The 27,050-nt window shown below is 41.1% G+C and overlaps 1 protein-coding gene and 1 pseudogene across 1 annotated transcript in view; both read left to right on the forward strand.

Annotated features, from left to right (window-relative positions):
* Positions 1-15,333, forward strand: part of LOC132481683 (elongator complex protein 1-like) — a 30,385-nt gene extending 15,052 nt beyond the window's left edge. Inside the window, exon 11 of the mRNA XM_060086516.1 lies at positions 15,251-15,333. Coding sequence (XP_059942499.1) covers positions 15,251-15,309 — 59 coding nt within the window. The 3' untranslated portion in view covers positions 15,310-15,333. The remainder of the gene's footprint in view (positions 1-15,250) is intronic.
* A 7,953-nt stretch (positions 15,334-23,286) lies between these two features.
* On the forward strand, positions 23,287-26,574 carry LOC132481684 (UPF0711 protein C18orf21 homolog; annotated as a pseudogene).
* Positions 26,575-27,050: the final 476 nt, after the last annotated feature.

Here is a 27,050-nt window from a genome sequence, read left to right on the forward strand (position 1 = left end):
CAGCTGATTAGAAAGGTTAATCACATCTGCAGAATACCTTCCCAGCAACATCTAGACTGGTGTTTGACCAAACAACTAGACACCATAGCCTAGCCAAGTTGACATGTAAATTAACCATCACAGGTCATCAGTGCTTTCTCTTCATGGATGGTACCAGTGTAGCAAATCAAAATGCTAGCCAAAGGAATACTGTGGAAGTGAAAGAGAAATGAGATTAGATATAAGTAAGAATCTTCTGTAGCTTTTAAATGGTAAATCAAATTGTAAATATGTATTTTTCAGTGTATATGTAATATGTGAAAGCATTAGAAAATAAAGATGGGAAGAAAAAAAGTTCTTCCGTAATTCTGTCACTCAGTAATAATCGCTATTTAAATTTTCTTGTCTTCCCGATTTTATGTATACATCTCAGTATAGCTGTGATCTCATTTTTGTTAAATATGTAGGTATGGTACCTGCAGTTTTTTTTTTCCATTGCATTTTTTATTAGTTTCTTCTTTATAACAAAGTGAATCAGTCATACATGTACATCTGTTCCCACATCCCTTCCCTCTTGCGTGTCCCTCCCTCCCACCCTCCCTATCCCACCCTTCCAGGTGGTCACAAAGCACCGAGCTGATCTCCCTGTGCTATGCGGCTGCTTCCCACTAGCTATCTACCTTACGTTTGGTACTGTATATATGTCCATGCCTCTCTTTCGCTTTGTCACAGCTTACCCTTCCCCCTCCCCATATCCTCAAGTCCATTCTCAGTAGGTCTGTGTCTTTATTCCTGTTTTACCCCTAGGTTCTTCATGACATTTTTTTTCCTTAAACTCCATATATATGTGTTAGCATACGGTATTTGTCTTTCTCTTTCTGACTTACTTCACTCTCTATGACAGACTCTAGGTCTATCCACCTCATTACAAATAACTCAGTTTCGTTTCTTTTTATGGCTGAGTAATATTCCATTGTATATATGTGCCACATCTTCTTTATCCATTCATCCGATGGTGGACACTTAGGTTGTTTCCATCTCCGGGCTATTGTGAATAGAGCTGCAATGAACATTTTGGTACATGTCTCTTTTTGAATTATGGTTTTCTCAGGGTATATGCCTAGTAGTGGGATTGCTGGGTCATATGGTAGTTGTATTTGTAGTTTTTTAAGGAACCTCCATAGTGTTCTCCATAGCGGCTGTACCAATTCACATTCCCACCAGCAGTGCAAGAGTGTTCCCTTTTCTCCACACCCTCTCCAGCATTTATTGTTTCTAGATTTCTTGATGATGGCCATTCTGACTGGTGTGAGATGATATCTCATTGTAGTTTTGATTTGCATTTCTCTAATGATTAATGATGTTGAGCATTCTTTCATGTGTTTGTTGGCAGTCTGTATATCTTCTTTGGAGAAATGCCTATTTAAGTCTTCTGCCCATTTTTGGATTGGGTTGTTTGTTTTTTTGCTATTGAGCTGCATGAGCTGCTTATAAATGTTGGAGATTAATCCTTTGTCAGTTGCTTCATTTGCAAATATTTTCTCCCATTCTGAGGGTTGTCTTTTGGTCTTGTTTATGGTTTCCTTTGCTGTGCAAAAGCTTGGAAGTTTCATTAGGTCCCATTTGTTTATCTTTGTTTTTATTTCCATTTCTCTAGGAGGTGGGTCCAAAAGGATCTTGCTGTGATTTATGTCATAGAGTGTTCTGCCTATGTTTTCCTCTAAGAGTTTGATAGTTTCTGGCCTTACATTTAGGTCTTTAATCCATTTTGAGCTTATTTTTGTGCATGGTGTTAGGGAATGATCTAATCTCATACTTTTACATGTCCCTGTCCAGTTTTCCCAGCACCACTTATTGAAGAGGCTGTCCTTTCTCCAGTGTACATTCCTGCCTCCTTTATCAAAGATAAGTTGACCATATGTGTGTGGGTTTATCTCTGTGCTTTCTATCCTGTTCCATTGATCTATCTTTCTGTTTTTGTGCCAGTACCACACTGTCTTGATTACTGTAGCTTTGTAGTATAGTCTGAAGTCAGGAAGCCTGATTCCTCCAGCTCCGTGTCTCGTTCTCAAGATTGCTTTGGCTATTCGGGGTCTTTTGTTTTTCCAAATTTTGAAATTTTTTGTTCTAGTTCTGTGAAAAATTCCAGTGGTAGTTTGATAGGGATTGAAGTGAATCTGTAGATTGCTTTGGGTAGTAGAGTCATTTTCACAATATTGATTCTTCCAATCCAGGAGCATGGTATATCTCTCCATCTGTTTGTATCATCTTTAATTTCTTTCATCAGTGTCTTATAATTTTCTGCATACAGGTCTTTTGTCTCCTTAGGTAGGTTTATTCCTAGATATTTTATTCTTTTTGTTGCAATGGTAAATGCGAGTGTTTTCTTGATTTCACTTTCAGATTTTTCATCATTAGTGTACAGGAATGCCAGAAATTTCTGTGCATTAATTTTGTATCCTGCTACTTTACCAAATTCATTGATTAGCTCTAGTAATTCTGTGGTAGCATCTTTAGGATTCTCTATGAATAGTATCATGTCATCTGCAAACAGTGACAGCTTTACTTCTTCTTTTCCAATTTGGATTCCTTTTATTTCCTTTTCTTCTCTGATTGCTGTGGCTAAAACTTCCAAAGCTAAGTTGAATAAGAGTGGTGAGAGTGGGCAGCCTTTTCTTGTTCCTGATCTTAGTGGAAATGCTTTCAGTTTTTCACCATTGAGGACGATGTTGGCTGTGGGTTTGTCATATATGGCCTTTATTATGTTGAGGAAAGTTCCCTCCATGCCTACTTTCTGCAGGATTTTTATCATAAATGGGTGTTGAATTTTGTCGAAAGCTTTCTCTGCATCTATTGAGATGATCATATGGTTTTTCTTCTTCAATTTGTTAATATGGTGTATCACATTGATTGATTTGTGTATATTGAAGAATCCTTGCATTCCTGGAATAAATCCCACTTGATCATGGTGTATGATCCTTTTAATGTGCTGTTGGATTCTGTTTGCTAGTATTCTGTTGAGGATTTTTGCATCTATGTTCATCAGTGATATTGGCCTGTAGTTTTCTTTCTTTGTGACGTCCTTGCCTGGTTTTGGTATCAAGGTGATGGTCGCCTCGTAGAATGAGTTTGGGAGTGCTCCTCCCTCTGCTATATTTTGGAAGAGTTTGAGAAGAACAGGTGTTAGCTCTTCTCTAAATGTTTGATAGAATTCGCCCGTGAAGCCATCTGGTCCTGGGCTTTTGTTTGTTGGAAGATTTTTAATCACAGTTTCAATTTCAGTGCTTGTGATTGGTCTATTCGTATTTTCTATTTCTTCCTGACTCAGTCTTGGCAGGTTGTGCATTTCTAAGAATTTGTCCATTTCTTCCAGGTTGTCCATTTTATTGGCATAGAGTTGCTTGTAGTAATCTCTCATGATCTTTCGTATTTCTGCACTGTCAGTTGTTACTTCTCCTTTTTCATTTCTGATTCTATTGATTTGAGTCTTCTCCCTTTTTTTCTTGATGAGTCTGGCTAATGGTTTATCAATTTTGTTTATCTTCTCAAAGAACCAGCTTTTAGTTTTATTGATCTTGGCTATCGTTTCCTTCATTTCTTTTTCATTTATTTCTGATCTGATCTTTATGATTTCTTTCCTTCTGCTAACTTTGGGGTTTTTTTGTTCTTCTTTCTCTAATTGCTTTAGGTGCAGGGTCAGGTTGTTTACTCGAGATGTTTCCTGTTTCTTAAGGTGGGATTGTATTGCTATAAACTTCCCCCTTAGAACTGCTTTTGCTGTGTCCCATGGGTTTTGGGTCGTCGTGTCTCCATTGTCATTTGTTTCTAGGTATTTTTTAATTTCCTCTTTGATTTCTTCAGTGATCACTTCGTTATTGAGTAGTGTATTGTTTAGCCTCCATGTGTTTGTATTTTTTACAGATCTTTTCCTGCAATTGATGTGTAGTCTCATAGCATTGTGGTCGGAAAAGATACTTGATACAATTTCAATTTTCTTAAATTTACCAAGGCTTGATTTGTGACCCAAGATATGATCTATCCTGGAGGATGTTCCATGAGCACTTGAGAAAAATGTGTATTGTGTTGGTTTTGGATGGAATGTCCTATAAATATCAATTAAGTCCATCTTGTTTAATGTATCATTTAAAGCTTGTGTTTCCTTATTTATTTTCATTTTGGATGATCTGTCCATTGGTGAAAGTGGGGTGTTAAAGTCCCCTACTATGAGTGTGTTACTGTCGATTTCTCCTTTTATGGCTGTTAGTATTTGCCTTATGTATTGAGGTGCTCCTATGTTGGGTGCATAAATGTTTACAATTGTTATATCTTCTTCCTGGATCGATCCCTTGATCATTATGTAGTGTCCTTCTTTGTCTCTTCTAATAGTGTTTATTTTAAAGTCTATTTTGTCTGATATAAGAATTGCTACTCCAACTTTCTTTTGATTTCCATTTGCATGGAATATCTTTTTCCATCCCCTTACGTTCAATCTGTATGTGTCTCTAGGTCTGAAGTGGGTCTCTTGTAGACAGCATATATATGGGTCTTGTTTTTGTATCCATTCAGCCACTCTGTGTCTTTTGGTGGGAGCATTTAGTCCATTTACATTTAAGGTAATTATTGATATGTATGTTCCTATTCCCATTTCCTTAATTGTTTTGGGTTCGTTATTGTAGGTATTTTCCTTCTGTTGTGTTTCTTTCCTAGAGAAGTTCCTTTAGCATTTGTTGTAAAGCTGGTTTGGTGGTGCTGAACTCTCTCAGCTTTTGCTTGTCTGTAAAGGTTTTAATTTCTCCATCAAATCTGAATGAGATCCTTGCTGGGTAGAGTAATCTTGGTTGCAGGTTTCTCTCCTTCATCACTTTAATTATGTCCTGCCACTCCCTTCTGGCTTGTAGAGTTTCTGCTGAGAGATCAGCTGTTAACCTGATGGGGATTCCCTTGTGAGTTATTTGTTGTTTTTCCCTTGCTGCCTTTAATATGATTTCTTTGTGATTAATTTTTGACAGTTTGATAAATATGTGTCTTGGTGTATTTCTCCTTGGATTTATTCTGTATGGGACTCTCTGTGCCTCCTGGACTTGATTAACTATTTCCTTTCCCATATTAGGGAAGTTTTCAACTATAATCTCTTCAAATATTTTCTCAGTCCCTTTCTTTTTCTCTTCTTCTTCTGGAACCCCTATAATTCGAATGTTGGTGCGTTTAATGTTGTCCCAGAGGTCTCTGAGACTGTCCTCTGTTCTTTTCATTCTTTTTTCTTTATTTTGCTCTGCAGCAGTTATTTCCACTATTTTATCTTCCACCTAACTTATCCGTTCTTCTGCCTCAGTTATTCTGCTATTGATCCCATCTAGAGTATTTTTCATTTCATTTATTGTGTTTTTAATCGATGCTTGATTCATCTTTAGTTCTTCTAGATCCTTGTTAACTGTTTCTTGCATTTTGTCTATTCTATTTCCAAGATTTTGGATCATGGAAATAGAATCTTGGATCAGCTTTACTATCATTATTCTGAATTCTTTTTCAGGTAGACTGCCTATTACCTCTTCATTTGTTAGATCTGGTAGGTTTTTATCTTGCTCCTTCACCTGCTGTGTGTTTTTCTGTCTTCTCGTTTTGCTTATGTTACTGTGTTTGGGGTCTCCTTTTTGCAGGCTGCAGATTCGTAGTTCCCCTCGTTTTTGGTGTCTGTCCCCAGTGACTAAGGTTGTTTCAGTAGGTTGTGTAGGCTTCCTGGTGGGGGGGACTAGTGCCTGTGTTCTAGTGGTTGAGGCTCGATCTTGTCTTTCTGGTGGACAGGTCCACGTCTGGTGGTGTGTTTTGGGGTGCCTGTGGCCTTATTATGTTTTTAGGCAGCCTCTCTGCTAATGGGTGGGGTTGTGTTCCTGTCTTGCTAGTTGCTTGGCATAGGGTGACCAGCACTGTAGCTTGCTGGTCGTTGACTGAAGCTGGGTGCTGGTGTTGAGATGGAGATCTCTGGGAGATTTTCGCCGCTTGATATTATGTGGAGCTGGGAGGTCTCTTGTGGACCCGTGTCCTGAAGTTGGCTCTCCCACTTCAGAGGCACAGCACTGACTCCTGGCTACAGCACCAAGAACTTTTCATCTACCCGGCTCAGAATAAAAAGGAGAAAAAGTAGAAAGAAAGAATTAGTAGAAGAAAGAAAGAGAGAGAGAAAGAAAGGAAGGAAGGAAGGAAGGAAGAAAGAAAGAAAGGAGGGAGGGAGGACGGAAAGAAAGAAAGACAGGAGGGAGGAAGGAAAGAAAGAAAGAAAGGGGCAGAGGGAGGGAGGGAGGAAGGGAAGGTAGGAAAAAAGAAAGAGGGAAGATAAAGTAAAATAGAATAAAGTATAAAATATAGTAGCATTATTAAAAATAAAAAAGTAATTATTGAAAAAACAAACAAACAAACAAACAAAAAACGGATGGATAAAACCCTGGGACCTATGGTGGAAGCAAAGCTATACAGAGAAAATCTCACACAAAGCATACACATACACATTCACAAAAAGAGAGTAGGGGGAAAAAAATCGAAAATCTTGCTCTCAAAGTCCACCTCCTCAATTTGGGATAATTCATTGTAAAAAGAGGAAAAGGGGAAAAAGTCTGAAATCTTGCTCTCAGAGTCCACCTCCTTAATTTGGGATAATTTGTTGTAAAAAGAGGAAAAGGGTTAAAAATCTTAAATCTTGTCCTCAAAGTCCACCTCCTCAATTTGGGATGATTCGCTGTCCATTCATGCAGTCCACAGACGCAGGGCACGTCAAGTGGACCGTGGAGCTTTAATCCACTGCCACTGAGGCTGCACAGAGATTTCCCTGTCTCTTCTCTGCTCTCACAGCTCCCGGGTCTCAGCCTTAGACCTAGCCCCGCCTCTGCATGTAGGTCGCCGGAGGGCATCCGTTCTTCGCTCAGACAGGACTGGTTTAAAGGAGCCGCTGATTCGGGGGCTCTGGCTCACTCAGGCCGAGGGGAGGGAGGGGCACGTAGTGTGGGGCGGGCCTGCGGCGGCAGCGGCCGGCGTGACGTTGCACCAGCCCGAGGCGCTCCGTGCGCTTTCCTGGGGAAGACGTCGGTGGGTCCCGGGACCCCAGCAGTGGCGGGCTGCACAGGCTCCCCGGAAGGGGGGCGTGGACGGTGACCTGCACTCGCACACAGGCCTTGTGGCAGCGGCGGCGGCAGCAGCAGCCCCAGCGTCCCACGCCCGTCTCCGGGGTCCGTGCCTTTAGCCGCGGCTCGTGCCCGTCTCTGGAGCTTCTTTAAGCAGCGCTCTTAATGCCCTCTCCTCGCGCACCAGGAAACAAAAGGGAAGAAAAAGTCCCTTGCCTCTTCGGCAGCTCCAGACTTTTCCCCGGACTCCCTCCGGGCTAGCCGTGGCGAACCAACCCCTTCAGGCTCTTCCTGCCGCCAGCCCCAGTCCTCTCCCTGCACTCCAACCGAAACCCGATACCCGAGCCTCAGCTCCCAACCCTGCCTGCCCCGGCGGCCGAGCAGACAAGCCTCTCGCACTGGTGAGTGCCGGTCGGCCCCGATCCTCTGTGCGGGAATCTCTCCGCTTTGCCCTCCACACCCCTGTTGCTGTGCTCTCCTCGGCTACTCCGAAGCTTTCCCCCTCGGCCACCCGCAGTCTCCGCCCGCGAAGGGGCTTCTGGTGTGTGGAAACCTTTCCTCCTTCACAGCTCCCTCCCACTGGTTCAGGTCCCGTCCCTATCCTTTTGTCTCTGTTTATTCTTTTTTCTTTTGCCCTACCCAGGTATGTGGGGAGTTTCTTGCCTTTTGGGGGGTCTGAGGTCTTCTGTCAGCGTTCAGTAGGTGTTCTGTAGGAGTTGTTCCACGTGTAGATGAATTTCTGATGTATCTCTGGGGAGGAAGGTGATCTCCGCGTCTTACTCTTCCGCCATCTTCCTCCGGACTGTACCTGCAGTTTTGTAACTTGCTTTTTTTTCCTTTTTCTTTTTTACAAATTTATTGGAGTATAGTTGCTTCACAATGGTGTATTAGTTTCTGCTTTATAACAAAGTGAATCAGTTATACATATACATCTGTTCCCATATCCCTTCCCTCTTGCATCTCCCTCCCTCCCACCCTCCCTATCCCACCCCTCCAGGAGGTCAGAAAGCACTGAGCTGATCTCCCCGTGCTATGCGGCTGCTTCCCACTAGCAATCTACCTTACGTTTGGTAGTGTATATATGTCCATGCCTCTGTCTCGCTTTGTCACAGCTTACCCTTCCCCCTCCCCATATCCTCAAGTCCATTCTCAAGTAGGTCTGTGTCTTTATTCCTGATTTACCCCTAGGTTCTTCATGACATTTTTTTTTCTTAAATTCCATATATATGTGTTAGCATACGGTATTTGTCTTTCTCTTTCTGACTTACTTCACTCTGTATGACAGACTCTAGGTCTATCCACCTCATTACAAACAGCTCAATTTCGTTTCCTTTTATGGCTGAGTAATATTCCATTGTATATATGTGCCACATCTTCTTTATCCATTCGTTGGAAGCTGGACACTTAGGTTGTGTCCATCTCCGGGCTATTGTAAATAGAGCTGCAATGAACATTTTGGTACATGTCTCTTTTTGAATTATGGTTTTCTCAGGGTATATGCCCAGTAGTGGGATTGCTGGGTCATATGGTAGTTGTATTTGTAGTTTTTTAAGGAACCTCCATAGTGTTCTCCATAGCGGCTGTACCAATTCACATTCCCACCAGCAGTGCAAGAGTGTTCCCTTTTCTCCACACCCTCTCCAGCATTTATTGTTTCTAGATTTCTTGATGATGGCCATTCTGACTGGTGTGAGGCGATACCTCATTGTGGTTTTGATTTGCATTTCTCTAATGATTAATGATGTTGAGCATTCTTTCATGTGTTTGTTGGGAGTCTGTATATCTTCTTTGGAGAAATGTTGATTTAGGTCTTCTGCCCATTTCTGGATTGGGTTGTTTGTTTATCTGCTACTGAGCTGTATGAGCTGCTTATAAATGTTGGAGATTAATCCTTTGTCAGTTGCTTCATTGGCAAATATTTTCTCCCATTCTGAGGGTTGTCTTTTGGTCTTGTTTATGGTTTCCTTTGCTGTGCAAAAGCTTTGAAGTTTCATTAGGTCCCATTTGTTTATTTTTGTTTTTATTTCCATTTCTCTTGGAGGTGGGTCCAAAAGGATCTTGCTGTGATTTATGTCATAGAGTGTTCTGCCTATGTTTTCCTCTAGGAGTTTGATAGTTTCTGGCCTTACATTTAGGTCTTTAATCCATTTTGAGCTTATTTTTGTGTATCGTGTCAGGGAGTTATCTAATCTCATACTTTTACGTGTCCCTATCCCGTCTTCCCAGCACCACTTATTGAAGAGGCTGTCCTTTCTCCACTGTACATTCCTGCCTCCTTTATCAAAGATAAGTTGACCATATGTGCATTGGCTTATCTCAGTGCTTTCTATCCTGTTCCATGGATCTATCTTTCTGTTTTTGTGCCAGTACCACACTGTCTTGATTACTTTAGCTTTGTAGTATAGTCTGAAGTCAGGGAGCCTGATTCCTCCAGCTCCGTGTTTCGTTCTCAAGATTGCTTTTGCTATTCCAGGTCTTTTGTTTTTCCATACAAATTGTGAATTTTTTTGTTCTAGTTCTGTGAAAAATGCCAGTGGCAGTTTGATGGGGATTGCATTGAATGTGTAGATTGCTTTGGGTAGTAGAGTCATTTTCACAATATTGATTCTTCCAATCCAGGAGCATGGTATTTCTCTCCATCTATTTGTATCATCTTTAATTTCTTTCATCAGTGTCTTATAATTTTCTGCATACAGGTCTTTTGTCTCCTTAGGTAGGTTTATTCCTAGATATTTTATTCTTTGTGTTGTAGTGGTAAATAGGAGTGTTTTCTTGATTTCACTTTCAGATTTTTCATCATTAGTGTACAGGAATGCCAGAGATTTCTGTGCATTAAGTTTTTATCCCGCTACTTTACCAAATTCATTGATTAGCTCTAGTAGTTTTCTGGTAGCATCTCTGGGATTCTCTATGTATAGAATCATGTCATCTGCAAACAGTGACAGCATTACTTCTTCTTTTCCAATTTGGATCCCTTTTATTTCCTTTTCTTCTCTCTTTGCTGTGGCTAAAACATCCAAAACTATGTTGAATAAGAGTGGTGAGAGTGGGCAGCCTTGTCTTGTTCCTGATCTTAGTGCAAATGGTTTCAGGTTTTCACCATTGAGGACGATGTTGGCTGTTGGTTTGTCATATATGGCCTTTATTATGTTGAGGAAAGTTCCCTCTATGCCTACTTTCTGCAGGGTTTTTATCATAAATGGGTGTTGAATTTTGTCAAAAGCTTTCTCTGCATCTATTGAGATGATCACATGGTTTTTCTCCTTCAGTTTGTTAATGTGTTGTATCACGTTGATGGATTTGCGTATATTGAAGAATCCTTGCATTCCTGGAATAAACCCCACTTGATCATGGTGTATGATCCTTTTAATGTGCTGTTGGATTCTGTTTGCTAGTATTTTGTTGAGGATTTTTGCATCTATGTTCATCAGTGATATTGGCCTGCGGTTTTCTTTCTTTGTGACATCCTTGTCTGGCTTTGGTATCAAGGTGATGGTGGCCTCGTAGAATGAGTTTGGGCGTGTTCCTCCCTCTGCTATATTTTGGAAGAGTTTGAGAAGCATAGGTGTTAGCTCTTCTCTAAAGGTTTCATAGAATTCGCCTGTGAAGCCATCTGGTCCTGGGCTTTTGTTTGTTGGAAGATTTTTAATCACAGTTTCAATATCAGTGCTTCTGATTGGTCTGTTCATATTTTCTATTTCTTCCTGATTCAGTCTTGGCAGGTTGTGAATTTCTAAGAATTTGTCCATTTCTTCCAGGTTGTCCATTTTATTGGCATAGAGTTTCTTGTAGTAATCTCTCATGATCTTTTGTATTTCTGCAGCGTCAGTTGTTACTTCTCCTTTTTCATTTATAATTCTATTGATTTGAGTCTTCTCCCTTTTTTTCTTGATGAGTCTGGCTAATGGTTTATCAATTTTGTTTATCTTCTCAAAGAACCAGCTTTTAGCTTTATTGATCTTTGCTATCGTCTCCTTCATTTCTTTTTGATTTATTTCTGATCTGATCTTTATGATTTCTTTCCTTCTGCTAACTTTGGGGGATTGTTTTTCTTTTTCCTCTAATTGCTTTAGTTGCAAGGTCAGGTTGTGTACTCGAGATGTTTCCTGTTTCTTAAGGTGGGATTGTATTGCTATAATCTTCCCTCTTAGAACTGCTTTTGCTTCATCCCATTGGTTTTGGGTCGTCGTGTCTCCATTGTCATTTGTTTCTAGGTATTTTTTTTTACTTCCTCTCTGATTTCTTCAGTGATCACTTCATTATTAAGTAGTGTATTGTTCAGCCTCCATGTGTTTGTATTCTATACAGATCTTTTCCTGTAATTGATACCTAGTCTCATAGCATTGTGGTCGGAAAAGACACTTGATACCATTTCAGTTTTCTTAAATTTACCAAGGCTTGATTTGTGACCCAAGATATGATCTATCCTGGAGAATGTTCCATGAGCACTTGAGAAAAATGTGTATTGTGTTGTTTTTGGATGGAATGTCCTATAAATATCAATTAAGTCCATCTTGTTTAATGTGTCATTTAAAGCTTGTGTTTCCTTATTTATTTTCATTTTGGATGATCTGTCCATTGGTGAAAGTGGGATGTTGAAGTCCCCTACTATGAGTGTGTCACTGTTGATTTCCCCTTTTATGGCTGTTAGTATTTGCCTTATGTATTGAGGTGCTCCTATGTTGGGTGCATAAATATTTACAATCTTCTTCTTGGATCGATCCCTTGATCATTAAGTAGTGTCCTTCTTTGTCTCTTCTAATAGTCTTTATTTTAAAGTCTATTTTGTCTGATATGAGAATTGCTGCTCCAGCTTTCTTTTGATTTCCATTTGCATGGAATATCTTTTTCCATCCCCTTATGTGACACATACAGTCTGTATGTGTCTCTAGGTCTGAAGTGTGTCTCTTGTAGACAGCATATATATGGGTCTTGTTTTTGTATCCATTCAGCCAATCTGTGTCTTTTGGAAGGGGCATTTAGTCCATTTACATTTAAGGTAATTATCGATATGTGTGTTCCTATTCCCATTTTCTTAATTGTTTTGGGTTCGTTATTATAGGTATTTTCCTTCTGTTCTGTTTCCTGCCTAGAGAAGTTCCTTTAGCATTTGTTGTAAAGCTGGTTTGGTGGTGCTGAACTCTCTCAGCTTTTGCTTGTCTGTAAAGGTTTTAATTTCTCCATCAAATCTAAATGAGATCCTTGCTGGGTAGAGTAATCTCATTTCCAGGTTTTTCTCCTTCATCACTTTAAATATGTCCTGCCACTCCCTTCTGGCTTGTAGAGTTTCTGCTGAGAGATCAGCTCTTAACCTGATGGGGATTCCCTTGTGAGTTATTTGTTGTTTTTCCCTTGCTGCCTTTAATATGTTTTCTTTGTGTTTAATTTTTGACAGTTTGATTAATATTTGTCTTGGCGTATTTCTCCTTGGATTTATTCTGTATGGGACTCTCTGTGCCTCCTGGACTTGATTAACTATTTCCTTTCCCATATTAGGGAAGTTTTCAACTATAATCTCTTCAAATATTTTCTCAGTCCCTTTCTTTTTCTCTTCTTCTTCTGGAACCCCTATAATTCGAATGTTGGTGCATTTAATGTTGTCCCAGTGGTCTCTGAGACTGTCCTCAGTTCTTTACATTCTTTTTTCTTTATTCTGCTCTGCAGCAGTTATTTCCACTATTTTATCTTCCACCTCACTTATCCGTTCTTCTGCCTCAGTTATTCTGCTATTGATCCCATCTAGAGTATTTTTAATTTCATTTATTGTGTTGGTCATCGTTGCTTGATTCACCTTTAGTTCTTCTAGGTCCTTGTTAACTGTTTCTGGCATTTTGTCTATTCTATTTCCAAGATTTTAGATCATCTTTACTATCATCATTCTGAATTCTTTTTCAGGTAGACTGTCTATTTCCTCTTCATTTGTTAGGTCTGGTGGGTTTTTGTCTTGCTCCTTCACCTGCTGTGTGTTTTTCTGTCTTTTCATTTTGCTTATCTTACTGTGTTTGGGGTCTCCTTTTTGCAGGCTGCAGGTTCGTAGTTCCTTTTGTTTTTGGTGTCTGTCCCCAGTGGCTAAGGTTGGTTCAGTGGGTGGCATAGGCTTCCTGGGAGAGGGGACTGGTGCCTGTGTTCTGGTGGATGAGGCTGGATCTTGTCTTTCTGGTGGGCAGGTCCACGTCTGGTGGTGTGTTTTCAGGTGTCTGTCTACTTATTATGATTTTAGGCAGCCTCTCTGCTAATGGGTGGTGTTGTATTCCTCTCTTGCTAGTTGTTTGGCATAGGGTGTCCAGCACTGTAGCATGCTGGTCATTGCGTGAAGCTGGGTGCTGGTGTTGAGATGGAGATCTCTGGGAGATTTTAGCCATTTGATATTATGTGGAGCTGGGAGGTGTCTTGTGGACCCGTGTCCTGAAGTTGGCTCTCCCACCTCAGAGGCCCAGCACTGACTCCTGGCTGCAGCACCAAGAACCATTCATCCACACGGCTCAGAATAAAAGGGCGAAAAAGTAGAAAGAAAGAAATAGTAGAAGTGGAAAGAAAGAGAGAAGGAAAGAAAGAAAGAAAGGAGAGAGGGAGGGAGGGAGGAAGGAGGGAAGGTAGGAAAAAAAGATAGAGAGAAGATAAAGTAAAATAGAGTAAAGTATGATAAAATACATTAGTTATTAATATAAAAATAATTATTGAGAAAGGAAAGAAAAACAAACAAACAAACAAAAAAACCAGACGGATAGAACCCTGGGAAAAATGGTGGAAGCAAAGCTATACAGAGAAAATCTCCCAAAGAAGCATACACATACACATTTACAAAAAGAGGAAAATGGGAAAAAAATCATAAATCTTGCTCTCAAAGTCCACATCCTCAATTTGGGATGATTCGTTGTCTAAAGGAGGGAAGGACGGAAGGAAGGAAGGAAGGAAGGAAGGAAGAAAAGATAAAGTAAAATAAAATAAAGATAAAATAAATAAAGGTATTAAAATAAAAAACGGACGGATAGAACCCTAGGACAAATGGTGGAAGCAAAGCTGTACAGACAAAATCTCACACAGAAGCATACACATACACACTCACAAAAAGAGGAAAAGGGGGAAAAAATCATAAATCTTGCTCTCAGAGTCCACCTCCTCAATTTGGGATGATTCGTTGTCTATTCACGTATTCCACAATTGCAGGGTACATCAAGTTGATTGTGGAGCTTTAATCTGCTGCTACTGAGGCTGCTGGGAGAGATTTCCCTTTCTCTTCTTTATTCTCACAGCTCCCGGGTCTCAGCTTTGGATTTGGCCCAGCCTCTGCGTGTAGATTGCCGGAGGGCGTCTGTTCTTCGCTCAGACAGGACGGGGTTAAAGGAGCAGCTGCTTCGGGGACTCTGGCTCACTCCGGCCGGGGGGAGGGAGGGGTATGGAGTGTGGGGCGAGCCTGCGGTGGCGGAGGCCGGAGTCACGTTTCACCAGCCCGAGGCGTGCCGTGTGCTCTCCCGGGGAAGCCGCCCCTGGATGCCGGGACCCCGGCAGTGGCGGGCTGCACAGGCTCCCCAGAAAGGGGGCGTGGACAGTGACCTGCGCTCGCACACAGGCCTCTTGGCGGCGGCAGCAGCAGCAGCCCCAGCGTCCCACGCCGTGTCTGGGGTCCGCACTTTTAGCCGCGGATCGCGCCCATCTCTGGAGCTCCTTTAAGCGGCGCTCTTGATCCCCTCTCCTTGCACACCAGGAAACAAAGAGGGAAGAAAAAGTCTCTTGCCTCTTTGGCAGGTCCAGACATTTTCCCGGACGCCCTCCCGGCTAGCCGTGGTGCACTAACCCCTTCAGGCTGTGTTCATGCCGCCAACCCCAGTCCTCTCCCTGCTCTCCGACTGAAGCCCGAGCCTCAGCTCCCAGCCTTGTCCGCCCCGGCGGCCTAGCAGACAAGCGTCTCGGGCTGGTGGGTGCCGGTCGGCACTGATCCTCTTTGCGGGAATCTATCCACTTTGCCCTCCACACCCCTGTTGCTGTGCTCTCCTCCACTACTCCGAAGCTTCCCCCCACCCGTCACCTGCAGTCTCCGCCCGCGAAGGGGCCTTCCTAGTGTGTGGAAACCTTTCCTCCTTCACGGCTCCCTCCACTGGTGCAGGTCCCGTCCCTATCCTTTTGTCTCTGTTTATTCTTTTTTCTTTTGCCCTACCCAGGTACGTGGGGAGTTTCTTGCCTTTTCGGGGGTCTGAGGTCTTCTGCCAGCGTTCAGTAGGTGTTCTGTAGGAGTTGTTCCACGTGTAGATGAATTTCTGATGTATCTGTGGGGAGGAAGGTGATCTCCGCGTCTTACTCTTCCGCCATCTTCCAGCCTATAGCAGCACATATTTAAAGTTATGAAAAGGAAAAACCTACAACCAAGATTACCCAGCAAGAATCTCATTCAGATGCGATGGAGAAATCAAAACCTTTACAGACAAGCAAAAGCTAAAAGAATTCAGGATCACCAAACTAGCTTTACAACAAATGCTAAAGGAACTTCTCTAGACAGGAATCAAGGAGGAGAAAAACCCTGACAATAAGAAACCCAAAACAGTTAAAAAAAATGGTAACAGGAGCATACATATTGATAATTACCTTAAATGTGAGTGGATTAAATGCTCCAACCAAAAGGCATATGGCTGAATGGATACAAACACAGGATGCATATGTATGCTGCCTACAAGAAACCCACTTCAGACCTAGGGACACATAATACAGAGTGAAAGTGAGGGGATGGAAAAAGATATTCCATGCAAATGGAAATCAAAAGAAAGCTGGAGTAGCAATTCTCATATCAGACAACATAGACTTTAAAATAAAGACTATTAGAAGAGACAAAGAAGGACACTACTTAATGATCAAGGGATCGATCCAAGAAGAAGATATAACAATTGTAAATATTTATGCCCCCAATATAGGAGCGCCACAATACATAAGGCAAATGTTAACAGCCATTAAAGGGGAAATTGACAGTAACACAATAATAGTAGGGGACTTTAACACCCCACTTTGACCAATGGACAGATCATGCAAAATGAAAATAAATAAGGAAAGACAAGCTTTAAATGACACATTAAACAAGATGGACTTAATTGATATTTATAGGACATTCCATCCAAAAACAACAGAAAACAGTTCTCAAGTGCTCTTGGAACATTCTCCAGGACAGATCGTATCTTAGGTCACAAATCAGGCCTTGGTATATTTAAGAAAATTGAAATCGTATCAGGTATCTTTACCGACCACAACACTATGAGGCTAGATATCAATTACAGGAAAGAAACTGTAAAAAATACAAACACATGGAGGCTAAACAATACACTACTAAATTACCAAAAGATCCCTGAATAAATCAAAGAGGAAATCAAAATTACCTAGAAACAAATGACAATGAAAACACGATGACCCCAAACCTATAGGATGCAGCAAAAGCAGTTCTAAGAGGAACGTTTATATCAGTACAGTCCTACCTCAAGAGACATCTCTAATAAACAACCGAACCTTTCACCTAAAGCAGCTAGAGAAAGGAGAACAAAAAACCCCCAAAGTTAGCAGAAGGGAAGAAATCATAAAGATCCAATCCGAGAGAAGTTTTTTTTTTTTTTTTCTTCAGTACACGGGCCTCTCACTGTTGTGGCCTCTCCCATTACGGAGCACAGGCTCCGGACGTGCAGGCTCAACGGCCATGGCTCACGGGCCCAGCCGGACTTGAGGATATGGGGAGGGGGAAGGGTAAGCTGTGACAAAGTGAGAGAGAGACATGGACATATATACACTACCAAATGTAAAATAGATAGCTAGTGGGAAGCAGCCGCATAGCACAGGGAGATCACCTCAGTGGTTTGTGGCCACCTAGAGGGGTGGGATATGGAGGGTGGGAGGGAGGGAGATGCAAGAGGGAAGAGATATGGGAAATGTATATGTATAACTGATTCACTTTGTTATAAACAGAAACTAACACACCACTGTAAAGCAATTATACTCCAATAAAGATGTAAAAAAAAAAAGATCCAATCCGATATAAATGAAAAAGAAATGAAGGAAACGATAGCATAGGTCAATAAAAAAAAAGCTCGCTCCTTGACAAGATAAAAAAAATTCATTTACCATTAGCCAGACTCATCATAGAAAAAAGGGAGAAGACTCAATTCAACAGAATTAGGACAGGAAAAACCTGACACTGCAGAAATACAATGTATCATGAGAAATTACTACAAGTAACTATATGCCAATAAAATGCACACTGGAATAAATGGCACAATTCTTAGAAAAGCACAACCTCCCGAGAGCTGAACCAGGATGAAATAGAAAGTATAAATGGATCCCTCATAAGCACTGAAATTGAAAATGTGATTAAAAATCTTCCAACAAACAAAAGCCCGGGACCAGATGGCTTCACAGGCGAATTCTGTCAAACATTTAGAGAAGAGCTAACATCTATCCTTCTCAAACTCTTCCTAAATATAGCAGCGGGAGGAACACTCCCAAACTCATTCTATGAGGCCACCATCACCCTGATACCAAAGCCAGACAAAGATGTTACAGAAAAGGAAAACTACAGGCCAATATCACTGATGAACATAGATGCGAGAATCCTCAACTAAACACTAGCAAACAGAATCCAACAGCACATTAAAAGGATCATACACCATGATCAAGTGGGGTTTATCCCAGGAATGCAAGGATTCTTCAAAATACGCAAATCAATCAATGTGATACACCATATTAACAAATTGAAGGATAAAAAGCATATGTTAATCTCAATAGATGAGAAAAAGCTTTTGACAAAATTCAACACCCACTGATGATAAAAACCGTCCAGAAAATAGGCATAGAGGGAACTTAACTCAGCCTAATAAAGGCCATATATGACAAACCCACAGCCAACATCATTCTCAGTGGTGAAAACTGAAAACATTTCCACTAAGATCAGGAACAAGACAAGTTTGCTGACGCTCAGCAGTATTATTTAACGTAGTTTTGGAGTCAGACAAGAAAAATAAATAAAAGGAATCCAAATCAGAAAAGGAGTAAAACTGTCACTGTTTGCAGATGACATGATACTGTACATAGAGAATTGTAAAGATGCTACCAGAAAACTACTAGAGTTAATTTGGTAAAGTAGCAGGATACAAAATAAAGGCACAGAAATCTCTTGCATTCCTATACACTAATGATGAAAAATATGAAAGAGAAATTAAGAAAAAACTCCCATTTACCATTGCAACAGAAGAATAAAATACCTAGGAATAAACCTATGTAAGGAGACAAAAGACCTGTATGCAGAAAACTATGAGACACAGATGAAAGAAATTAAAGATGATACAAACAGATTGAGAGATATACAATGTTCTTGAGTTGGAAGAATCAACACTGTGAAAATGACTATACTACCCGAAGCAATCTACAGACTCAATGCAATCCCTATCAAACTACCAATGGCATTTTTCACAGAACTAAAACAAAAAATTTCACAATTTGTATGGAAACACAAAAGACCCCGAATAGCCAAAGCAATTTTGAGAAAGAAAAACGGAGCTGGAGGATTCAGGCCCCCTGATTTCAGGCTATACTACAAAGTTACAGTAATCAAGACAGTATGGTACTGGCACAAAAACAGAAATATAGAGGAGTGGAACAGAATAGAAAGCCCAGAGATAAACCCACGCACATATGGTCATCTTATCTTTGACAAAAGAGGCAAGAATGTACTATGGAGAAAAGACAGCCTCTTCAATAATTGGTCCTGGGAAAACAGGACAGCTTCATGTAAAGGAATGAAATTAAAACACTCCCTAACACCGTACACAAAAATAAACTCAAAATGGATTAAAGAAATAAATGTAAGGCCAGACAGTATGAAACTCTTAGAGGAAAACATAAGGCAGAACACGCTATGACATATATCACAGGAAGATCCTTTTTGACCCACCTCCTAGAGAAATGGAAATAAAAACAAAAATAAACAATTGGGACCTAATGACACTTAAAATCTTTTGCACAGCAAAGGAAACCATAAACAAGCTCAAAAGACAACCCTCAGAATGGGAGAAAATATTTGCAAACGAAGCAACTGACAGAGGATTAATCTCCAAAATATACAAGCAGCTCATGCAGCACAGTATCAAGAAAACAAACAACCCAATCCAAAAATGGGCAGAAGACCTAAACAGACAGTTCTCCAAAGAAGAGATACAGGTTGCCAACAAACACATGAAAAGATGTTCAACATCACTAGTCATTAGAGAAATGCAAATCAAAACTACAATGAGGTATCACCTCACACTGGTCAGAATGGCCATCATCAAAAAATCTACAAACAATAAATGCTGGGGAGGGTGTGGAGAAAAGGGAACCCTCTTGCACTGTTGGTGGGAATGTAAATTGATACAGCCACTATGGAGAACAGTATGGAGGTTCCTCAAAAAACTAAAAATAGAGCAACCACACGACCCAGCAATCCCACAACTGAGCATATACCCTGTGGAAACCATAATTCCAAAAGAGTCATGTACCACAATGTTCATTGCAGCTCTGTTTACAATAGCCAGGACTTGGAAGCAACCTAAGTGTCCATTGACAGATGAATGGATAAAGAAGATGTGGCACATATGTACAATGGAATATTACTCAGCCATAGTAAGAAACGAAATTGAGTTTTCTGTAGTGAGGTGGATGGACCTAGAGTCTGTCATACAGCATGAAGTAAGTTGGAAAGAGAAAAACATATACCGTATGCTAACACATATGTATGGAATCTAAAAAAAAAAAAAAAACGGTTCTGAAGAACCTAGGGGCAGGACAGGAATAAAGATGCAAATGTAGAGAATGGATTTGAGGACACAGGGATGGGGGAGGGTAAGCTGGGACGAAGTGAGGGAGTGGCATGGACATATATACACTACCAAATGTAGAAGAGATGGCTAGAGGGAAGCAGCCACATAGCACAGGGAGATCAGCTCGGTGCTTTGTGACCACCTAGAGGGGTGGGATCGTGAGCATGGGAGGGAGATGCAAGAGGGAGGAGATATGGGGATATATGTATACTCATAGCTGATTCTCTTTGTTATACAGCAGAAACTAACACAGTATTGTAAAGCAATCACACTCCAGTGAAGATGTTAAAAAGGTATTAATAATGTAAATTATTAAATAATAAAAAATAAATAGGTTTTAAAATTATTGAAAATGAGTGACTTCCCTGCTGGTCCAGTGGTAAAGAATCCGCCTTCCAATGCAGGGGACGCGGGTTCGATCCCTGGTTGGGAAACTAAGATCCCGGGATCATGGGACAAGTAAGCCTGCATGCCACAACTACCGAACTCGTGCGCTTCAATGAGAGAGCCTGCATGCCGCAAACTACAGAGTCCACACGCCCTGGAGCCCGCAGCCATAACTACAGAGAGAAAAACCCACACGCCACCACTAGAGAGAAGCCCGTGCCACAACGAAAGATCCCACATGCCTCAACGAAGATCCGAAGTACTGCAACTTAAGATCTCAAGCAGCCAAATAAATAAATGAAAACTATTAAAAACGAAAGGTATTAAACATTATTTACAATGCAATTGTGTGTGTGTGTGTGTGTGTGTGTGTGTGTGTGTGTACCAAGGAACTGTATGTTGAAGTCCATTCAGTTGTAGAAAGGAACTTGTAAAATTGTTTATATTTTTAAATCTCATTTCTTTAAGATTTCTATTTCACTGTGCACAGTAAAATCCTGACAAAATGGAGTTTTTAAAAAAAAAAAAAAAAAAACAACCCGGGGACTTCCCTGGTGGTGCAGTGATTAAAAGTCCGCCTGCCGATGCAGGGGACACGGGTTCAAGCCCTGGTCTGGGAAGATCCCACATGCTGTGGAGGAACTAAGCCCGTGGGCCACAACTACTGACGCCTGTGTGCCTAGAGCCCATGCTCCACAACAAGAGAAGCCACTGCATGGAGAAGCCCGCGCACCTCAACGAAGGGTAGCCACAGCTCGCCACAACGAGAGGAAGCCCGCACACAGCAACGAAGACCCAGTGCAGCCAAAACAAAATACAAAAACAAAACTAAACAAAACAAAACGAAAAAACATCCAATGCATTACAGTGGAACTTGGCAGAGCTAGGCAGCCAGGGATTTGGGCATCTGACTGAGAACCAAGTCCATCTTTGTCTCATTTGTGTTGTGGTTCCACCTGGTGGTCATGTCCCACTCTAGTTTAATCATCATTGGGGACAATTCTTTACACAGGCTGGCTGAAACTTCCAGGACATTGGTTGGTGCCCTGTTGTCGACTTGATCTGAGATGCTGGGCTTAGGAAAGCAAGGTCCCAAGGACATAGGAACCCACCCACTTCAGCCTCTCAGCTTCCTGCTGCACTCTCTTCCCACACTCCACTCCCCCAAATGATAAAAGGGGGAGGGGGTGAGAACAAGACAGGAAGCAATCAACAACTTTATTATGTCCTTGCATATTAGAATGTATTACTAAATATATGTGGTTAGTAAATATGCACATATTAGGGTGCATATTTAAAAAAATTCAGTAATACTGTTGAAGAGAAGAAAAAGTTGGAATACTCCAGTGTAGAGAGTAGATTGGAGTGTAAACAAGCCCAAAGGAAGAAAGGCAAGCTAGAATGTCATGTAAGTAATTTGTGCACAAGACAGCGGTGGTCTGAAACTAGAATGGTGATAATGGGATTTGGAGGGAAGTGGATGGGTTTGATATTTAGGAGGAAGAATTTAGCCCTTATCTTTAAGAGATACAAAATAAAGTGTTTACAGATAAAAAAAAATACTATCCTCTTAACTTCCAAATCTTTACCTCTCACTCTACCTCTACCATATCTAAGTGCCTCCCCAGCATCCCCCATAGACAAGACATCAGGGAATTGGCAAGTTCAAAATGGAACTCTTGATTTTCCACACAGTTTACTGCTCTCTACGTCTCCCCTGTCTCAGTAAATGCTACCGTCATTCACCATACATCCAATCTTTGACATTATCCTATTGACTCTACCTTCAGGTTATATCTAGCATTAGATCACTGTTCCCCAAATCCAAGGCTATCACTCTCACCCAAAGGCACCCTCTTCTCTTGCCTGGATTACTATAATAGCTTCCTAGACTGGACTCCTTGATTCCACTCTTGTATCAGTATTGAGTGGCTTTGGCTGTGCACAATAATGGCTAAAGCAAATAAAAAGTTGTTTTTTCCTTTCTCTCTCACATAAAAGAAGATTTGCCACTCCAGGAGATTGCCAGTTCAGGGCAGTTATGAAGGCTCCATAAAGTCATGACGGACCCAGGTAACGATCTTTCTCTTCCACCACCTGTGCACATGGATTCAAGCCTCAGGGTCCCATCATGATCCAAAGTGGCCACTAGAATTCCAGCCATCATGCCAAATTCCAGCCAAAGTTGTGTACCTGAAGAAAATAGTAATGCAAAAGGCAAAAATAGGAGCTCTTCTCACTGAGTAAATTCCACTTAAGCTGCATTCCCAGGAATCACTTCCAACACTTTTGAATGTAATATTTTGTTCCAGACAGCAAAGTGGCTGGCAAGAAATGAGGGAGGGGATAATGACTGTTGGTGTGGGCAAGTGGCAATATCTGCTATGGCCAGGAACAATCTGCTCTCCACAAAGCAGACAGTGTGACTGTCCCAAAGCCCAGATTGGCTCCTATCACTTGCTGGCATAAAATCCTATAATGGCTTCTCTTTACTCTAAGAATAAAATTCAATCCATCTCCTTGGCCTACAAGGCCGTGAGTCATCAGATACCTGACTATTTCTTGGACCTCATCCCCAACCACTCTCCACTATGTTCACTACAGAATCACCACCTGGGATCTTGTTCTGTTTGTAAAACACACCAAACTCACTCCCTTCTCAGATGCCTGGCAATTAATTCTTCAGATTTTCATATGGCTGTCTCCTTCTTGTCATTTAGCACTGAGTTCAAATGTCACATGTCCCTCAACCCCCTAAGTATAGTGAGATAACTAGTCACTTTCCATCCCTTTACCCATTTGTCTGAAAGTGTGTCTTGTGTTTATGTTTTATTTTCTCCCCCTAACAGAATGTAAATTTCTGAGAGCAGGAACTTGGTCTCTCTCGCTCACCACTCTATCTCTACTTCCCAGAATAGGATGAGACACAAACATTAGGTGCTCAGCAAGTATTTGTTGAGTAAATGACTGAATACATGGATATACACATGACGTGGTTACCACTTGCAACAGAGAAACCAGCAAAGGTAAGATTTCTTACATCCTCTTAAATCTCTGATTTTAGTCCTTTCACAGAAGCTGGAATTTAGGGTGGCAAGCAGGTACAACAGGCACTGGGGACATCCCTCTGCCAACCGATTTAAAATTTCCCTATGATGTCCCAGAATGATTTTCAAGTTGCTTCACTGTGGTAGGCCATGGTGTGCAAATTTTTTCACCAAGCTCCATTTTAGAGTGTTTAGAGAGACCAAGCAGCCATCTAGGTGTCTCCATAATCCACGTAATTGGGAGTCATGTCCAGATTTCTCCCAATGTATTTTTACAAGAGTCTGGGGCTTGTGATTGAAGTTTGTGCAAGGTTTCAAAGAAATGATCCAGAGTTAACCAGATTGTCTTTAACTTGTTGAACCGATCAAACTTGAGTGAGGGCAGCCTCTTTAGCATAGTGGTCAGCCAAAACGTTTCCTTTTGCCTCACGGGTTTGTTCCCTAGTATGAACTTCCAGATTAATCACATCTAAATTCTTGGGAAGGAGCAAGACATCTGACATAAAAGTTAAAAGTGTTGTTTCCATAGCATGACAAAAATCATGAAGCACCCCAAAGGTTTATCTGCTGCCATGTCTATGTTAGCCCTTTTATCCCTTGCTAGCTGACTGGCTCGAGTCAAGTCTCTAAGTTTAGCTAGTTGTGCTGACTTGACTTCAGGAAGGAGATTGGTTTCTATAAGCTCTTGGGAAGTGGTGACTGCATAACCAGCTTGAAAATATCCCGGTACTCTCTTAAGATATGACCCGCCTGCAGAGACTTCTATGTCTGGGCCTTGTAAAAAAAAAAAAAGTTTCAAGGAGATCAGAGTGAGGCAGGGGAAGTTCTTGGGTTAAGATTAGACAACCATGAGGTTCTTCCTCCCCTGAAAGAGAGAGTAAGTTAGCCGGAATAAGGGTATGACACTTAGGGGACCATGATGTGCACTGGATAGAAGCTGCAATTAATAGACAGTGATTGTGGAAGTGAAGAAATGTTGGGTGCTTTTGGTGAGGTGTGGGGTATCACTAGCTGGAGTGGTGATACTGAGATTAAATCAGAAGTGTCTTCTGCTAACTTTGCAGTTGTACCCTTTGCATTGCCCTGAGGCAAGGGGGTTATTACTTTAATTTCTGGGCTGAGAAAGACTAACACACAATGGACCTCTTTATTTCCAGGTTTCTGAATTGTGGCTGGAGTCCAAAGTCACAGGAGTCTGAAGCATTGCTCCTGTCCTGAACCCTAAGAGACTCTCCCTGGAAGGTAAATGATTAACTTTCCACCTGATCTGTCCTCTAAAATTCTCTGAAGCTTTGTAAGCATCATAAAACAAAACACTGCCATGTGGCCAATGCTTTCCATGTGCCAGCCATGATACATACAATAACCTATTTATTCCTCACATGGACGCTCTAGAAGGGACTGCTTGCCTATTTTAGAGAAGAGTGGGCTCGGAGGGCCTGAAGAATTTGTCTTGAGGTCACACAACTGGTGAGCAAGTAGGGCCTCTGAGCTCTGAACCCTGTCTGAACTGTTCTTAAGTGCTCTGCGCCATCTGTTGCTTGCTATACAGTGTCCGTGGCTCGCAACCACTTCATGGTGGTGCCTTCTGCTCCTGAATGCTGTTGTTAACCTCCTTCATTGAGTCCACTAAAGAAGGGAAGAAATGTTGAATATGGTACCTTGAAAACATTTTTTATTTTGTAATAATGAAATAGAATTTAAATATAATTTAATTTTGAAGCAACCTAATGTCCATCAGGAATGGATAAAGAAGATGTGGTACATATATACAATGGAATGTTCCTCAGCCATAAAAAAGAACGAAATGGTGCCATTTGCAGAGACGTGGATAGACCTAGAGACTGTCATACGGAGTGAAGTAAGTCAGAAAGAGAAAAACAAATATCGTATAATATCGCTTATATGTGGAATCTAGAAAAATGGTACAGATGAACTTATTTGCAAAGCAGAAATAGAGACACAGGTGTAGAAAATAAACGTATGGATACCAAGGGGGGAAGGAGAGGTGGGGTGAATTGGGAGATTGGGATTAACATATATACACTACTGTGTATAAAATATATAACTAATGAGAACCTACTGTATAGCACAGAGAACTCTACCCAGGGCTCAGTGGTGACCTAAATGGGAAAGAAATCTAAAAAAAGAGGGGATATATGTATACGTAAAACTGATTCACTTTGCTGTACAGCAGAAACTAACACAACATTGTAAAGCAACTCTACTCCAATAAAGTTAAAAGAAAAATAAGTAAAGTGTGGTATTTTCCCCCTTCATCCTCAACCCCCACTTTTCCCCAAATAACCAATGTTAACAACTTAGTCTATATCCTTCTCCAGGCTCATATAATTATAGGCATACACATACACACACATATATGCAGTCCATAATCCAATTTCATCAATTGTCCGAATAATGTCCTTTATAGTTAATATTTCCTAGTTCAAGATCCAGCCCAGGTTCATACCTAGCACTTACTCCTTCAATAGGGAACAGTTCTACCCCCTTTCTTTTAGTTTCTTGCTCTTGACATTTTAGAAGAGTTTAGGCCACTTATTTTGTGCAGTGTCACTCCATTGGGGTTTGGCTGGCGTTTCTTCACAATAAAATCCACGATGGGGCTGTCATCAGGTTTCAGCTGAAACTGCAAGATACCTGCCTGGGTCACACCTGCTGCTGCTTCTTGGCCTGGAGTTCCTCACAGAATTTTGAAGAAGCATGTCCATACTGCTTGCAGCTGCAGGTGCTGGATAAAGCTGGAATGTGCCTCCAGCCCAAGGCTAAACCAACACCCCCAAATACAGATACTTATTAATTGAGAAGCAAGCACTCAGTTTTAAAGAAGCAAAAATTATGAAGTTCAAAGGCTCCAAAACTATTTTGTTGATTACTTGTAAAATATGCAACAGAACAGTAACCAGTAAAATAATGGGAAAAGTAGAAGCTTCCTATAGGTGATGAGAAACAATTCCACCACTCCTCAGATTTAACCCTTGCAGGAAGACACAGGAGACTAAAGCTCCGAGTTCTGCAAGTCTGGTTGCAATGGCAAGAGCCCAGCCTGGTTTTCAAAGCACCTACATCTGGACAGTCAATACCCATTTGCTCCTCAAAGGATGTGAGCAAAACAAAGAAACACTTCTCTTAACTAAAAATGCTGCTTAGTCAGAAAGAATTCCAAAAGAATCCAAAGTGGATTTCAGACATTTCTTGTCTCCTCTGTAAAGAAGGGATTTTGAGAAATGTCTAATGCTATTTCTGAACTAAAGCTAGTCAGTCAAACGACTTGTTTGACTTTTATTTATTTTCTGAATACACGGAAACCAAATCCAAGGACAAACTTTTCTTGGCATCCTTGGCACTTGTGGGAAATAAAAACCTCATTGGAATGAATAACTGAAACCTACCCACCTCAAGGGTTGGTTGTGAGATCAAAAAAAGTATGTGAAAGTGCTGGTCAATAGTAAATTCATAAGCAGGTATTACTGGTATTCTTATTATTTTTTTCTTTTCTCATCAGTTTTCACTATTATCATTTTCTTTCAAAGGGAAATTGAGACCTTTATAAGTGTGTCTACTCACTTGGAAGGATTTCTTCGGGGGATCAATAGCCTGATTGCTAATTGAGAAAACCAGTGTGTCCTTATTCTCCTACAAACATCTGCATAACTATACACTAGTGAAATCTGAAGATTATCCCT

This window comes from Mesoplodon densirostris, chromosome X, assembly GCF_025265405.1.
Source record: "Mesoplodon densirostris isolate mMesDen1 chromosome X, mMesDen1 primary haplotype, whole genome shotgun sequence".
Taxonomy (NCBI): Eukaryota; Metazoa; Chordata; class Mammalia; order Artiodactyla; family Ziphiidae; genus Mesoplodon; species Mesoplodon densirostris.